The 16,618-nt window shown below is 36.7% G+C and overlaps 2 protein-coding genes across 3 annotated transcripts in view; one reads left to right on the top strand and one right to left on the bottom strand.

Moving 5' to 3' along the window:
- The window catches only part of LOC146477108 (NBAS subunit of NRZ tethering complex-like), a 73,403-nt gene extending 63,649 nt beyond the window's left edge, over window positions 1-9,754 (bottom strand). The window contains exons 1-9 of one of the 2 annotated variants that reach the window (XM_085114078.1): window positions 9,661-9,754; window positions 7,274-7,343; window positions 6,824-6,866; window positions 3,459-3,542; window positions 3,309-3,356; window positions 2,970-3,013; window positions 2,440-2,515; window positions 862-919; window positions 308-387 (exon numbers count right to left, since the gene is read on the bottom strand). In XM_085114078.1, coding sequence (XP_084970204.1) covers window positions 308-387; window positions 862-919; window positions 2,440-2,515; window positions 2,970-3,013; window positions 3,309-3,356; window positions 3,459-3,542; window positions 6,824-6,866; window positions 7,274-7,343; window positions 9,661-9,741 — 584 coding nt within the window. In that variant the 5' untranslated portion in view covers window positions 9,742-9,754. The remainder of the gene's footprint in view (window positions 1-307; window positions 388-861; window positions 920-2,439; window positions 2,516-2,969; window positions 3,014-3,308; window positions 3,357-3,458; window positions 3,543-6,823; window positions 6,867-7,273; window positions 7,344-9,660) is intronic. The other variant, XM_085114077.1, reaches the window with a different exon arrangement.
- A 65-nt stretch (window positions 9,755-9,819) lies between these two features.
- On the top strand, window positions 9,820-14,476 carry LOC146477107 (uncharacterized). Its single transcript, XM_085113911.1, has 4 exons — window positions 9,820-10,059; window positions 11,099-11,458; window positions 11,963-12,124; window positions 13,596-14,476. The coding sequence occupies exons 1-4, from the start codon at window positions 9,981-9,983 to the stop codon at window positions 13,727-13,729; spliced, it is 735 nt and encodes a 244-aa protein (XP_084970037.1). The 5' UTR covers window positions 9,820-9,980; the 3' UTR covers window positions 13,730-14,476.
- Window positions 14,477-16,618: the final 2,142 nt, after the last annotated feature.

Raw genomic sequence — 16,618 nt, 5'->3', positions numbered from 1 at the left:
ATTATTTCAATTGCCAAGGGAGGATAGTTTTTAAATACCTGCGAAACATATACCATGGGGAATAATTGGGGCTACATTAAGCATTCCATGTAATGCCATTAGAGGGGCATCTTGTATTATTAACTACCTCTGAGACAAACACAAGATACAGTATTATTTTAGAACCACTTACCCTACTTACTCTTAGAGGGTAAAAGCCATCAAAATTGTCATTCAGGATGGTAGATTGGAATTTAAGGGCCATGTGATCACATGCACACAGTATTGTATTGTACAGTAAAGTCATCAGGAGTATTGAGGCGCTTACCATTGTGAGCTGTGTTTGTGCTCTATGAAAACAAGTCCACAGATGCAGTCACTTAAATCTGAAGGAAGAGTCCCCACAGTCTGAAAACAACAGATAACACACATCACAAGATTATCTGTACAATGTTTATTGACCTTTGAGACCACATTCCTTTTTGTTTATACAGAAATGTAGTTCCCTAAACTACCACTAGATTAAAAAATTCTTTATTGACTTGATTGCTAATTACTGCAAGAGGTCTACTCACTGATTACAAAACACAATGATCTATTCACACTGCTAACATTAGGTCAGGTCAATGGAAATAACCATACACTGGACAACTTTTGATTGCATAATTGTGCAGCCAGGAGAGGTGTTTGACTATGGGTGATGATTATTTAACAGATATTTGACAGTGTAAATGTGAAATTATATTATTATTATTATGATACTTAAGAATGCATAATTTTTAGATTTATTCAGGTATACATGGGTATTAAAGCAAACAGAATCCAATAGCTGAATTTATCCTTACTAACAACCTATCATAGATAAAACTCTCTGCAGATTACCTGAGTAATTGTGAAGAGTAATTCTCCTGCAAGATCAAACACTGCTATGTCTCCAGAACTAAAAGAAAGTAGACATTAAAACATACCGATAATGTATCCTTGAAAGATTATAGACCTATCTTCATTAGTTATAAAAATTGTGTTGAACAGGCAGTTCTTACAGTTTTTTGTTTTTTCCCTTAAGGTAATGTAATTTTCAGCCTAATCAGATATAAATAATCATAATTATTTAAACATTCATGTCCAGATCATCATTAGAACAAGTATAATAATATTATACTTTGACCAAATGGCTTCTCCGTTTACTGATGGTGGTTGACAAACAGGAACTTAAATATTTACATTAGTGGCAAGGGAGGAAATGCAAGACACAATCAAAGCATTGGATTGTAATGTGGCCAAAGAAAAACTTAAAAATGTGTGGCCAAACATCTTTTAAATAAACTGGCATCTGTCAAATTATTGTAAAGAGTGGCTATAGTTAAATGTTGCTACCAAAACAGAGGTATTGAAAAAAAAGTACGTGTAAAGTTGTTCATTTTATGGATGTGGAATTTGCAAAAAGTAGGGAGGGCCAAATGGAATAATTAGGGAAATTCCAGGGGGGAGTAAATACCTCTGGAATGGAAAATCCAAAGGGGAAAACCCTCTGTGGGAAGGGGGATATGGATATTTCTGGAACCATACAAGATTGTTTAAATACCACCCTATTTCCAAGACAACACATCCTGTTCAGTCCAGAGCCCATCACCTTGTAGCCCCTATAGCACAGCTGATCGCCCTCAACTGTTGATGCACTTGGTGCTACGATGACAGCTATTGACATGACACATACTGAAAAGTTTGTTTATTTCATAGATGGTTGGTTAATTGTGATTCAGAACAGCTTAAAGCCAACCCTGGTGTAACAGGATCTGTATGGGTAAATGAGGCATATAAAAAGTCCACAAGTGGAATGTGGACCGCCCAGCCCACTTGTAGACTGCCTTGTGATGTTGAATTTTGAGACTTGGATGTCAGCTGGTGTGCCACAGTAGACCAGTTTGCTCAGCTATTCAGCTTTTGTATGTCCAATGAAACTCAAGATGCTTCAGCACTCAGTGACAGAAAAAGTAGATTTACTATACACCTGTAGAGTGGTAGGATGGTGCATCCCCATACTAAGGTATTTCTGTGTAGTTTATGGCTGAGTGAAAAACAGATCTTAATAAGGGCTACTGGAATCTAAAAAGAAAACTACATGGAGGTAACCATGCCTTTTTTTCAGAAAAATATATATTAAGCAACAACACTTTTAAAATACATAACAATGTATGCCATTCTTTTTCCAAATTGAATGCTCATTCTATCTGTAAAATGTGTGGTTACCCCTAATTTTCTCTTCGGATTCCAACAACCCTTGCTAAGATCTGCTTTTCCAGCATAATCATATTAACCCTGCAAAACATATCCTTGGAACCGTCCTTAAGAAACCCAAGTTTCTCGGAACATCCAGAGATGAGCAGAATTTATGCAGAATATTATTTTGTCTACTCCTGTTGACCAATTAATCTATGTCACAAGTCAAGCATTGCAAACCTGTAAGAACAGGCCAACATTGAACAGTCTTGACTCCATGCCAGTTTCCTCCATTGGGGACAGTTGTCTTTATTGACTAAAAATAGATGTTTTGAATAATTTCACAGTTTCAGTTGCACACAACTTACATTCATTATTCTCATCTAACGTGTGCACAAGACTAGTATGTTACATGATATCAATTAAACCAAGGATCATGTTTTTTGCAAAGCAAAGGTTGCTGAATTTCTGCTTTATGCAGAAAAGTTTCTAAGCAAGCCTATATGATTGCACTGTGCAGTTTAGCAATTTGCACACTGTAAGATTGTCAAAAATAACAAAAGGTCACAACCATTTTGAGATCAACACAGCTACAGTACATGAGGAGTCAGACTATACGCTGTTAGTAACACCCTGGCTCAATAATAATATTATAAATGTGTCAATTGCATTCACTTTACAGATTTGCCCTCCAGTCAGTTAGCTCTTTAAGTAGTATATCACATTTCATAAATAGAATATTTTAGTCTTATCTATAAATAACAACCTACCACTGCACTTGGCAACTACTGATTCAAAGTCATCTACAAATGACCTAGTTAAAAAAATCAACAACAAAACAAAACTGAAATAAAACAAAAAATACACTCTGTCAGATGATTTTGGGTTTTTCTGAGACCCTGTCCCCATCAGAATTTCCAACGACCATTGGTTGGGAAGGTATGGATATTCTCTGGAACCACACAGCTGAAGTTCATGTTTCCTATTAGTTAGAGGCTTTTCATTTTGTTAACCAGTAAATTTAATTAATGAACAAATTGCGATGTTAATAATGGATTGTCCTAATAAGATAACAATCATGTGATAACTATCAATAATGATCACAGTACCTTATTTCAATAACACTATTTTGAAGTACTGCCAGTAGCTTCCCATCACTACAAAACGAATGGTAAAAAGGAATATCAAGGCTATATAACAAGCAAATTATCATAAATAAATCATTACAAGTACAGATCAAAAACACTCATGATATGTACCAAGATAAGGCAAACTGCCAGCCAAGGGAACTGTTGATGACTTTATACAGCTGTGCTGGAAGACCAAGGATCTGATTGCGGCCACTAAAATTAGAAATATAAAAACACAGTTAAAACTAGATGTAGGCAGTAGCCGCAGTCAATAAAATATAATTGGGAGACAGTGCCTATGGTATAATTATTCAACAAGTACACTACAATAACAATAATCATAGTTACTGTATTTGTTACAAAAGGATGGGCTTGTGTGGTGCATGAGTAGCATGTGGGCTCAATTAACATTTAATTAATTAATTTATTTTATTTTTTCTTCAATGAATTCGTCACTGATGATACTATACATGTACAATAGAAATACAATAAAAAATACAGTAAAACTACAGGATGTGACGGGGGAAGGAAACAGAACTTGCGTCCCTATTGCAATCTGACCCCCTACTACTACAAGAAAAAGCTACAATCGTAAGTAAATTTGTAATTTTGTCTGTAAAATTATGCATGCAAATTCCCTGGTGCAAGTTTTGTTTTTCCCAGATCATTCATAATTATGCTGTCAATAATGAATAATTGGGATTTCACCCGGCCTATTATTATCCAGAATTTGGCTACCTTCGCGGGAAAACAAAGTATTAACAACAGTTATGAAGAAGAATCCTGGGCTACAATAATATTTTCATTTTCATTTTACTTATAAAATTAGTGACAGTCAACCTGCCTTCATTCGTTATGAACAGTGTTTCTGTCTCACAACAATAAGCCAACAACAAAGAATTAAGCTTTTCATCCAGTCACTGTTAGTAGTAGAAAGAGCTAGGTCATAGTAGATGGAATTTAGTAGTTTGTTCTTGCTTAAGGTTACAGAATACCTTCAGAGGTGTCTTGCGTCCAAGCAATGAAGCGCATCTGTTTTAAACTGTAGATACCTGAACCCTTATATCAAATTAACGCTTATAGAGCTGGCTATCAAACTATACCAAGAACTTTGAAATAAAATGAATTGCCAAATTTTTAGCACTGTTAAATTCTTGAATCAATTTTTTCACTTGGAGGAGCCAGTTCAAAGAGCTAAAACTCAAAGGGAATTTGTTTGTTTGCCTTCAAATTTGGGCAGTAGCAGAGTTTAAGCACGTTCGCGCAAAAAAGTTCTGCCCCACAGATTTTTTTCATACTTTAGGTATGGTCAGCTACTAAGTTATTGATGTCAGAAATGCCAAAAAAATTGGGGGTCACCGACATCATTTCAGATATATATCGCTGGAAAAATATCCTGATTTTAAAAAGTTGGGCCTTCGTAACTCGAAATGATCTCCATATTTTTAAGTTTAAAATATTCAAGATGACTAACTGGCGACAGACTCTTTTAGTCAAATTTTATCTAAGGGTGTATGTTTCGTAAATTAGTCCAACTGGTGTCATCCTTGTAATTAAATGTAACCCTAAAAGAGGACATTCGCGATCGTCACTCAGCCAAAAAAAGAGTGCAATTTGATGGCGCGTGGACAGAAAAATAGAAAATAATCAAACTTCTGCCCCGTAGATTTTTTTCATTTTTCCCTAAAATGTAGAAAATCGATAAAGAAAGTGATCAATTTGAAAAAAATTGGGGGCCACCGAACATCTTAGAGAGTTATAATCTGGACAAAGTAGTCGCTGTGGTGACAAATTTCCAAAGTCACGTTTTTGCGTGACAGGTCCGAGAAGCACGGGAACCTAAACAGGGTTAACTATCCCATAATTCACAACTCATAATGGTTGCTCGAGTCAATGTTTTCGTTCGAGTGTGCTGTCAAAACTCTGATCGTTTAAGTTGTTTATTGTTATTCTTCCTTCAAAATGTATACAGCTGTTAAGCCAATGCCAAGAAAATGCATCTATAGCCGTAAGCGAGGCGAAAATGTGAGAAGTAAGCTTATTTATTTATATGTGGAGATTGATTGTACACGGGATTTGTGATCAATAAAATTGCTCTATTGTAAGGTACGACTTTCTTGTTTAGCTTAAAGGTGACTTCATATGACGAACAGACTATATAAAGTATTGCATTTCAATAATATTTTGTTTTTTCGAGTGTCAAGTAAATATATAAATCTCGGTGCGAAATACCCGCAGGTATCAACGCCTTTTCTTGGACTTTTTGTTGCAAATTTAACCTGTCTAATCATTCACGTCAAGTTTCCATTTTCTAAACTGTGCAACGGAGATGAATTTTCCCCTTTTCCCTCATTTTAATGCTGTCACATCGGCCAACATGTGTGTTTACCTCCATGTTCCTCTGTGTATCGTCAACCATAAATTGCGCGTGACATTGCGTGGCCTGTGCGTAACTTGCGCAATAAAGATGCACCTAATATTAGCGCCAACGTCCTTAACATATAAACAACAAAAACGTGTCTGCGAATTTTTTTTCGAAATATTTTTTCTCCAAGAGCAATTTTTGTACGATCACTCCACATTTTTTTGATCCTATTTCAAAAATGTTCAATAACTTTGCACTGTGATTGAATATGGCAAAATGCAGACACGTTTTGTTGGTGCTTTGGGTCTGGAAACTGAGGAGCAAATTAAATTAGTGAAAAACAAAATTCGCTTTGACTTGTAGCTTTCAAAAGGTGATTCTGACACTCCCATTTAGAGGTCATGAAAAATTCGACAATTCAATTTATTTCAAAATTCCTGGTATAGTTTGATAGCCAGCTCTATAAGCTTTAATTTGATATAAGGGTTTAGGTATCTACAGTTTAAACTGGACGCGCTACATCACTCGGACGCGAGACACCTCTGAAGGTATACAGTAACCTTAAGTAGATTGTTGGCGATAAGTTTGTGTTAATTCTCTCTTCTGTTCTGATTTAAATATAACATAATATATCAATCAAGAGTCTGTTACATTTCTTCCAAGCATCAACTTTTTGCAATTCTTTGTTGTATACATTAAGTATTTATAGAATTGGATGATAGAATTAAATATTCATTTGATAGATGCATTTTTTCATTCAGTGACACAGGCATACTCGGAAAAAGGAAATCCGACTCTCCCACCTGGAGTCAAACCTATGGCCTTCCAATTACTAGTCTGGATGCTCTGCCACTGACTTACAGGAGACTTGTGGGAGCTAGGCCATTTATTCACCAAGCTCATATAATAATTATATGAGCTTGGTGAATAAATGGCCTAGCTTCGCAGTCCCACAAGTCTCCTGTAACTCAGTGGCAGAGCAACCAGACTTATATTGCTTGTAAGCTGAGCTAAACAAATAAACTACATGTAAGACAATGAATGAAAAATGGACTTTACGATAGAACTCTGAGAAACAAAATCACTCATGTGCAATAGTCTAAGGAAAAATTCTGACAGATGTTCTCACCTAGTTGCATACTGAACTCCTCTCAAGAACCACCAAATGGAGTCTAGAATAAAACAACTTTGAAACTGAAACAGCTGGAATTTTCATCAAAATACATTATTTTGTAAATTACCCTGGCTGGCCATATAATCTTCCTCTTGAAAAGGTATTTCAACTGCCCTATTAACTCACCTTGAATAATCACCCTTGTTAGAAAATTGAATAAAATTAATCACCCCTGCAGCCATGATTTGATTTAATACTATGATAAAAAGTTCTAGAAAATAAAATTACTGAAAGCTGTACATCTAGTAAAGGTCTGTATGTTATTTAAGGTTCAATTAAATATGTCTGACATTTTTCAAGACACACCCTTCCTGAACAGACCACTACTACATATTTACCAGCAACCATTAAAAAAAATATAACACACACAGTGAATTAGAAACAGTAACAATTAAATACACACACCATGTGCAACCGTTAGGAACTTCTTTGGAAGAGATCCTCTCAACTGGCCAATGTCAAATCCTGTCTTGTTCTAAAAGAAAAAAAGTAACATAGCTAATGTTTTACTGGTAATCCTCACAATCACATACAACTTCACCAACTAAAGGCAGATTGGGGCATCTGGAGTTTTCAAATGATCAACAAAATGCACTGTCTGTCAAGCTAACTCATTGAATTTAAAGAACTCACTCTCTTCAAAAATGATCATACCAAGAAAAAGGATTGATGTAAAACAAAATGCATGTATATTATTTTGAAAGAACATTTCACCAGAACACAATCACTACAAACAACGGATTCTGCAAATATACCAAGAGACATCCTCAATAAACATGTATCAAGTACCGGCACATTAAAAATGTTATCGACAGTAGGTGTGAGTACTTCACTTAAAAACTGAATACTTTCAGGTGCACACAACATGGTCAAAATATCTTCCGTAAACCATTTGTGTTGCATGTTGGGCAGTTTTCTGTTTTGTACTAGCAGTACCCAGATCATTCTAAATCTTCTCTGGTTCCAATTAAATGATTGTTTGAGAAGAAAGATCCTCACAGTTAGTACGCAACCTGAGCAGTTGCGAAAAGAAAGCCTTAAAAAAAAATGTTTCTGTTAGATCTTTACTTACATTTTTCTTTCCTTTTAAAGACTCACCTTAAATTTTTGAAAATTTTGTTGGCTCTTAAGCCCTTGTACAAATTTTTTAAACTGCATGTAGGTTAAACTTTCAACTCAGGTATTGAGCTAAACAAATCATTGGTATCGAAGGAAAGAAAATCTTTTTTATGTGAGTGTAAAGTAGCACAAAGTTGGTTGAATATTTAATACTGCGAGTGAATTTCCAAAGTATATGATTCAGTGCCTGCAATATGTCTTAAATTCTGCAGCTAGACTTGTTACCCTGTCAAGCAAGTCTGATCATTTCACACTGCTTCTAACTGAGCTGCATTGGTTCCCAAATTGAACAACACGTTGAATTCAAAATATTGATATACACATACACATACATGTATAAAGTGGTTGATACCACTGCACCTGACTATCTCAAGGAGCTATTAGATCCATATGTGCCACAGCACCACCTTAGACCTGGCAACAAGTTGTTACTTAGGGAACCATCTTGCAACCTGAAGTCGTATGTTTATCATACTTTCTCAGTGTATGCTCCTTGGTTGTGGATCAGGTAACACATTTATTGTATTTTCCTGTGAATTTATGGCCCCTAAAAATGTTTGTTAATTTCCATACAAAATTGAAGAAGACTTAACAGTTTATGCTATTTGCACAACAAACAATTATGCTCACACCAGCTGGAGCTCAGGATAACTGTGGTGTCATATGGCTGTCACCTTCATCCTTTAACATCGTAGTGTCTAGTCATTCCATCTAGCTTTGATTATTTCTGCGCAAAATTTTTGTAATGGCATTTTTCCACACTTTTCTGTGGCTTTGTTTTTTCTTAGTTCCACCACCAGGCATCAGGGAGAATGGGTCTAGTACCCACCTGATGTTAATTATCTGGGGACCTCGGTAGGAATCAAGTGTTTGAATTTTGAGGAGACTTGGAGGAGAGTAAAGTTTCCGGAATTTCCAACCAAAAGTTTAGGCTAAATAGAAAGCACCCTAAGCTACATCATTTATGGCCAACAATGCTCTTTCAGTCAGGCCAATCTGCATAGCACAGCAGGTGCATGTTTGAGCATCGTTTACGCACATTCGTGCACATAAGAATAGAAATTCAAAATGAGGGCAAGTGACAACATACAAGAAGGAATATGATAAGAAGGAATATGATTCAGGACTTATATTTCTTAAGAATCTCAAGGTGAGGTTTTATACTGAAAAGTAGCATGCATCAGTACACACAACTTAAGATCGTGCTGCATGTGGCAGACGCCAAAAATATGTTTGCACATGCAAAATCTCCTTGAGTTCTACCATACTCAGCAGACTGGCAGTCAGGTGTTTATATCTTACCTCATCAGTTGTTTAAAATTTACCCCACTCCCTTCCCGTCCCCCACCCATCCTCAGAAAGGACAAGATTTCCGCACAACTCGCACATTAATTATGCATACATTTGTGACTAAAACTCTATTCATGCTCGTTCTTGTGTAAGGAGGTTCAGTATGACAGTGATGCATGTATAAGTAATATATAAGGCTGTGCAAAAATCTTTCCTATTACTTTTTTGCTCGTCGCACACATGCAAAATGAGCAGCGACAGATCTTCAATGAGGAAGCCGTGTAAGAACGACGGCAAACGACCGACTAGCAATCGGAAAGAGTTCCAACGTACATTCTTTATCCACTTTAAGATCTTTTAAGCTGTAATTAATAAATACTAACCAAAATTTCTCCCTCGAGACTCCACTCTGCGCGAATAAAAACATCATACAAAATGTGGTCCTCTGTGACCCCGGCAGCCATGATGGATTTTCTCGTACCTGCGGGGAACTGAGATCAAGTATTTTCATTGGTTTGCAACCATCACGTGGGATGCCTCAAACCACAAAACCGCCATCTTTGAACGTAAACTGCAGATTTTATCCACGTTATTGACTAATGCTGAATGCTTTGCCCCTTGCAAAACAAGTGATTTGTGTCTTGTTTAAAATAATACTACGTTTTAACGATATATTTGCATCATTTAACTATAAAGCAGCCAAATGGCGACAGAAACAGCCTTCAGGCCTTACGTGGACCAAGAAAATGCACAAGCGCTGAACATAAAGGGAGGAACTACTGGTAAGTTTCTTTGTATGAGAGAAGGAAAATAGTCTTTGTGATTGTGGAATAGAGAGCTGTAAGACGATTCTGAACTGGAGGAAAACTGACGAGCGACAGCACTTTTCAAACGCTTCCTTAAAATGTGCCCTATCTAGAGGGGAATCGAATGGTCTTTGCGAGCATGCGAGCAGTGTGTTTTTGCGAGCACGAGCAGTCGTCAAATTGTTCTTGCGAGCAGCGAGCACTGTAGTATTAAAATACAGATAACGAGCAGCGAGCACTTTAGAAAAATACAGATGGCGAGCAGCGAGCACTTCGAGTACTTCGTAAATTTTTCTCTAGCCGGGATTTCTCTTTTAGGATACGTTGTTTTGCGCCAAGTAACAGCTAATAATCTGGCTGACACCTCCAAAACAGACCAGCATCTTACAGCCAATTGTGCCCTGCTTGATGCCAAATTACGTGACATAGCTTCACGTGAGTCAGTCAGGGTGGCCACTCCAATACTGTCATTGCTGACTTTAGGGGAAAGATCATCATTTTGTGTGCAAATAAAGTATTAAATTTTGTTTGCAGGCATAACTTGAGCTGCGAAGAGAATACGCTGTAGCTACTTTGTGAAAAGGGTGTAGACAAGTTGGCCATCTGTGGCACTGTTAAAAGCAAAATCTTTGGCCTAGATGTCTGTAATTACTGTTGATAGCCTTTTCTGATGTATCCAAATCATTGTAATGCTCGATTTTCCTGTGTGAACATTTATGTGAGATCCAGTGACATAAAACACTTTATTTCATTGTTTTTAATGCCCCAAGATCAAGGATGATTAACTTTGCAAACACAACTAAAGAATAAAAATATGGTTAACAGGGATTTCAGTTTATACAACAGCCTATTCAGATAAAAACAATAGTAAGACAAGTTATCAAAATAATATTTTGACAAATTGGTGTTAACCATTGAAAAGGATTAAAGCTCCTGTTAATTGCAATTTAGTTTAATCTCTCTAATTGTCTTTGTTTTTTTAAAATAACAAATTAATGTTCTCAATTTTGCACAGGCAGAAGCTTTGGTGCTTCAAAATCTTTTCAGTCCAACAATGCTCCTTTAGCCACCCCTAGGCGTGCACTAGGAGATGTTGGGAATACCATTCATCCAGGAACAGCAAAGGCAAGGAAAGGACTTGCACTCAAACCCCACCAGCCATATGGAAAGACACCTTTAGCAACAAAAAGCTTCCAAAGTCAAACAGGAACTCCAACAACCAAAGGACTGCCACTTTTACAACAAATCAGTTCTGTGGGACTTAAACAAAGTAGTAAACAGAAACATACTTCTCAGATGAGAACAACAGGGAAACAAAAAGTAAAGCCACGAGACCCTTGTCAAAGAGAAGTGATGTATCCATTTGCAGAGCAAGGTACAGTTCTTTCTTCTTCTTCTTCTTTTGTTTTTCTGTCCTTTCGATTCCTGTTCAGATTTTCTTTTTCTGAGTATGCCTGTGTCACTGACTGAAAAAATTGTCTATCAAGTTGTAATGTAATTTGCTGCATGCTGTGTGATAGACATTCCACAGAATGTGCAAGTGTACATAAATCAAGCCTATAATAAATATTAAACTACAGTGTAGTTAGTCCTACCATGTTAAGGGATTTCCACCTGCTAAGCAAGCAGTAAGAGTAATATGAAAGTCCCGAAACTAGATACAGTACTGTTGTAGAACAATAATTTATTAAGTTTTACATATAAGTGGTACTGCCACCGTTTGGCTATTGATTTTATCACTATCATAAAGTTTCCCAAAAATTGTTTCAAAAATACTGCATCTTTCTTAAGAAAATCCTGTGATGAGGTATAGAATTAACAAGTGGAATGGACAAAAGCAAAGCCAAAATGAGCGTTATACTCTGTATTTTGCTTTCAGAGGATGTCCTCCCAAGATCAAGTTATGTTTCAGCAATCTTGAAGAATGTTGGAGCCCTTTATCATGGTTGTATGGTTCAACCTCATTCTTTACCTGCTTCAAATCCTGAACATAATGCATCAAATTTTGTTCATTTTGAGGATGAAAGAAGACCAACAAAAGGTAAATAGGATTTAAAAGATTAATTCAATAGACACAAATCCTTCTTATTGGGTCCGATGAATGGTCATTGTAATAATTGTGATGATGATGATGATGATGGTGATGATAAACAGTCAAAGCTCTGGTAAGTGACTACCTCAAGAATTTGAAAAAGTTGTCGTAACTAGAGCTGGTTACTTAAGAGAATAAGCTCTTGTAAATGACCGATCACTGAAACGATAGAGGCTGGTCTTTTCAGGAGTTTTTTTTCTTTGTTTTGTTTTTTTCAGGCACAACTGGCAAAAGTAAATGTCATGCATCTACTGAGATTAAAACCTTTTAAATATTATATTTTATTCAGATGATTAGAATCTCTCATGTATGTGTAGTACTGCACAACAGCTACCAAAGAATGTGCTAATGCATTACTAGAGAAACAATGTGTGTGACTGCAGTATATCAGTTCACTGTATATGAAGTACAAATTACAGTGCAACGCACCTTACCGTGGCCACCGAACAAACTTTTTTTACAAGTTAGCCAATCAGGATACGTGAATTTGATTAATGGTCACGCCTCCTTGCAAGGTGCAACAGGCAAATGATGCAACAACAAATTATTGAAAACATGTCGTTTTGTAGTTATGAACGAGGACTGAGGAAGATATCCTGATTGGCTGTTTAAATAAATGTAAATATATGATACATATATTTTGAGCTGCGGATGAAAGATCAAATAGAAGAAAGATCCTCGCAGTTACTATGCAACTTAAGCAGTTGCGAAAAGAAAGCCTTAAAAAATTCAGGCTTGAATGGGACTCAAACCCATGACCTCCGCGATGCCGGTGCAGTGCTCTACCAACTGAGCTATCAAGCCAGCTGGGAGCTGGTCATATTGTGAGTTATGGGTATAATTGAATTGACCTCCTACATCTAAGAAAGCAACAAATACTCAAGGTGGGTATATTACGAGCTCACAATATGACCAGCTCCCAGTTGGCTTGATAGCTCAGTTGGTAGAGCACTGCACCGGCATCGCAGAGGTCATGGGTTCGAATTCCGTTCAAGCCTGAATTTTGTTCAGGCTTTCTTTTCGCAACTGCTTAAGTTGCGTAGTAACTGCGAGGATCTTTCTTCTGTTTGGAAAAAAGTTTGTTGGGTGGCCACAGTAAGGCGCGTCGCACCTTAATAATTATTGTTGTTTCATATGACAACATTTTGAACCCATGACTTGATGAAATAGTTATTGTTTGAGATCAAGAAGTGTCAACTTTCATTAAAGTGTTGAATTCTAATTGTACAGTACATCAAACTCTTTGTAACTAGAGCTGTTAGCCTAAGAGCAGGGTTGCAAGGAGGGCTTGGGCTGTAATAATAATAATAATAATAATAATAATAATAATAATAATAATAATAATAATAATCTGAAAATTGCAGCATCATGGCTTCTTATCACATTAATTAACAAGCCTGTGTTTTATCTCTGTTTCTAGAAACTGATTTTATGGATTTGCTTCCAATTGAAGGAGATCTGGGCTCTTTAACTCAAGACTTCAATACACACAGCCTTCCTGAAATTGAATTACCACCTGTGGACTTAGATTCATTGGCACTTGACCTATTTTAGTTAATATATATGAAACTTAAAGATGTTGTAACATATTCATTAATTTTATTTAGTGTTAGTAGTTGTCCTGTTATTTCAACAATACTGGTATCGTCTATTATTCAGAACTCTGTTGTAAAAAAATAAGCTTTAGTTTTGTTGCTTGCCAATAGCTTCTTTACTTTTGATGGAGTACCGCCGAAACTGTCTGATGAACTTTATTTGTCCTTAGTTACCCATCAATCTTGACAAGCTGATAATTAAGTATTTTAAAAAAACATCATCTAATGGAGAGCTAGCCTGTGAACAGGCTCCCCAGTGGGGTATGGAGCTCTACTTGCCCGGCTCCTCGATTTTTCTTTTCGCCCTATACCCCACTTGGGAGCCTGTACACAGGCTAATGGAGCGCAGGAAAATGTTTGTTGTGTTATGTTATCAGTAAAGTCAGAAGTCTGCTAACTTCACAACTGAAAGCAAAAACTGAATTAAGGCACCTGCACTTCCATTGATGAAACTCAACTACACATAAAGAAACATGTAACCCAACAGAAAACAAGTCACATTGCATGTCTGTGTCAAATCATCCAAATATTTAGTATTTGTGTTATGCCTCCTCTATTGATTTGTACAAGTTAGTACTAGAAGCAATGCATGAAGTTATGCATGACTTGTCATGTTGGTAGGGAATTAGAATGATATGGAGTCAAGTTACTTTTTGTTTTCTTAATATTTTTACATGTAGTTGTTTAATTAAAATTGTATATAACACCTTATTGTCTTGATCTGAAAGTTAGGAGAGATTGGGAATTTTGGAAGTCATTGTTTGCCATAACGTAACTTCCAGGTACAGTCAAACCTCCCATAAGCGACCACCCAAAATCAAGCCGAGGTGGTCACTTACGACAGGTCAGACAAAAAGTGGTCTAAATTTTGAACTCATTAGCATAAGGTGACTCCAGAGTTCAAAGATTTAGTAGCCACAAAATTATATTGTCAAAGAATTTTAGTATCCAAGTTGATGGTTTGCCTGTGATAAATTACCTAATACGGCGAATGGGACAAGTCTATTTCGGAACACCCGGTATGGACCCGATTGTGACATTCATGTACCCTGAACTACCCAAGAATGTACATATGATAAAAGAAAGGCAAACTGTCCAATTTCCGAAAGGGGATTTATGAGGACGTATTTGACAAGTGGTCGCTTACGGGAGGTTAAAAACAAAAGAAAATTGCAAACTGTCATCTCTAAGAGTGGTCGCGGTCCCCTACGAGAGGTGGTCGCTTACGAGAGGCTCCAACTATAATGATATGACTGGGAAAATTTTGGTATTTTGGAAAAGTGGTCGCTCAAGAGAGGTGGTCGCAAGGGGAGGTTCGACTGTATGTTGAACTTCCTGTAACAGACCACCAAAGGTGTCAAGCCTCGAAACGCCAGACCATAGGCCAGACCATAAGCATATCCCCGAGCCGGTAGTGAGTTGGAATGGGAGGTATATTTTTGTGGAATGTTTCGTATGCTTTGCATGCAATTCTAATTCCTTTCTCCTGTTGGATGTTAGTGTATAAGCTAGCTACGTCCATTGAGACAAGGATCGTGTCCTTTGCGGCCTTTGTTTTCTCTATAAAGTGCTAGAAGTCGGTTGTATCTGAGATATGACTTCTGTATTTTAGCGATAGGCTGAAGGAGGTAATAATAATAACAATCTTTTAATAGGATGCTCCATTACAAGAGTGGTTTACATAGAGGTCCTATTACTAAATGTATATTATATGATGCAATTTAAATATAACAAATTTAAGCTAAAATCGAGATATAAAAATAATTACAACATACACACTGCAAGGATTAAAAACAAATACTTAATTATAAAAAGCAGAAAAAAGACACTTCTTAAAAATTGGAAAACTTGCTGAGTTTCTTGCAGTTCTCTCTAACTCATTAAAGTCTTTGAAACAGTAGTGCCGCGAACGATGTTTTCCCCAATTATATTTGATTTTGGGGAGCTTGATAGTATCGTTATTGCGCGTATTGTAGGAGTGCATATCACTCTTTCTTACAATGTCCAAAGAATGATTTAGTTGGCCATTAATACACTTGTATGCATATATACATCGATGACATTTCCTACGTTCTTCAAGATTCAGCCATCTCAAGACTGTTAATGCATCAGTGGATGAGGAGTGAGGTGATCTATCTAATATCAACTTAGCTGCTTTGTTTTGCAGAATTTGCAATTCCTTCATAAGTGAGACATTGTCCTTGTCACCCTGACTAAATCAGCATAATCAAAAATAGGTAGCACTAAGCCATTATAAAAAAGTAACCGGGCATTATAAGGTAAATAATACTTAATCCTACGTTAAAAACCAAGGTTCTTATTAACCTTACATGAAATATGCTCAATATGGTCGGACCATGTAAAAGTTGAAGACAACATAACTCCCAAATATTTTTATATCAGTGTCAGAAACAGATAACGTGAAAGAGGTAATCAACAAATGATGAGAGTCGCTCTGTGGCGCTATCACAGCCAGATATGATTAGTCTGCCGGCCGGGTTTGGTTTGTGAAACTTTTGTAAGTGTGTAGTAAATAGGAATTCGTGGCGAGTTAGGCGTGAGAGAGAGCCACTTTTCTGTCATTTCATCGATATGTTTTCCATGGTACACTGTTTTTTTTTTATAAGAACGTCTGACTTTGGAGCTGAGGCTGAACGTTCTTATATTTTTTTGCCATTTGAGGCTGAAAACGTTCTTAAGATGTTCTTAAATTACATGTTATACACTACATGCATTTCAGTAAATCAATGCTGACGTGACCAGGAAACTTATCAACTGAAGTGCATTGCCTGCTGAGATATGGTATCAAGAACTGCTGATTATGACAAACCGAGATGTGTGTCAACAT

This window comes from Pavona decussata, unplaced genomic scaffold (genome assembly GCF_977016875.1).
Source record: "Pavona decussata unplaced genomic scaffold, jaPavDecu1.1 SCAFFOLD_72, whole genome shotgun sequence".
NCBI lineage: Eukaryota > Metazoa > Cnidaria > Anthozoa > Scleractinia > Agariciidae > Pavona > Pavona decussata.
Note: the sequence above shows the minus strand (reverse complement) of the source record. Positions and strands in the feature narration are given on the sequence as shown.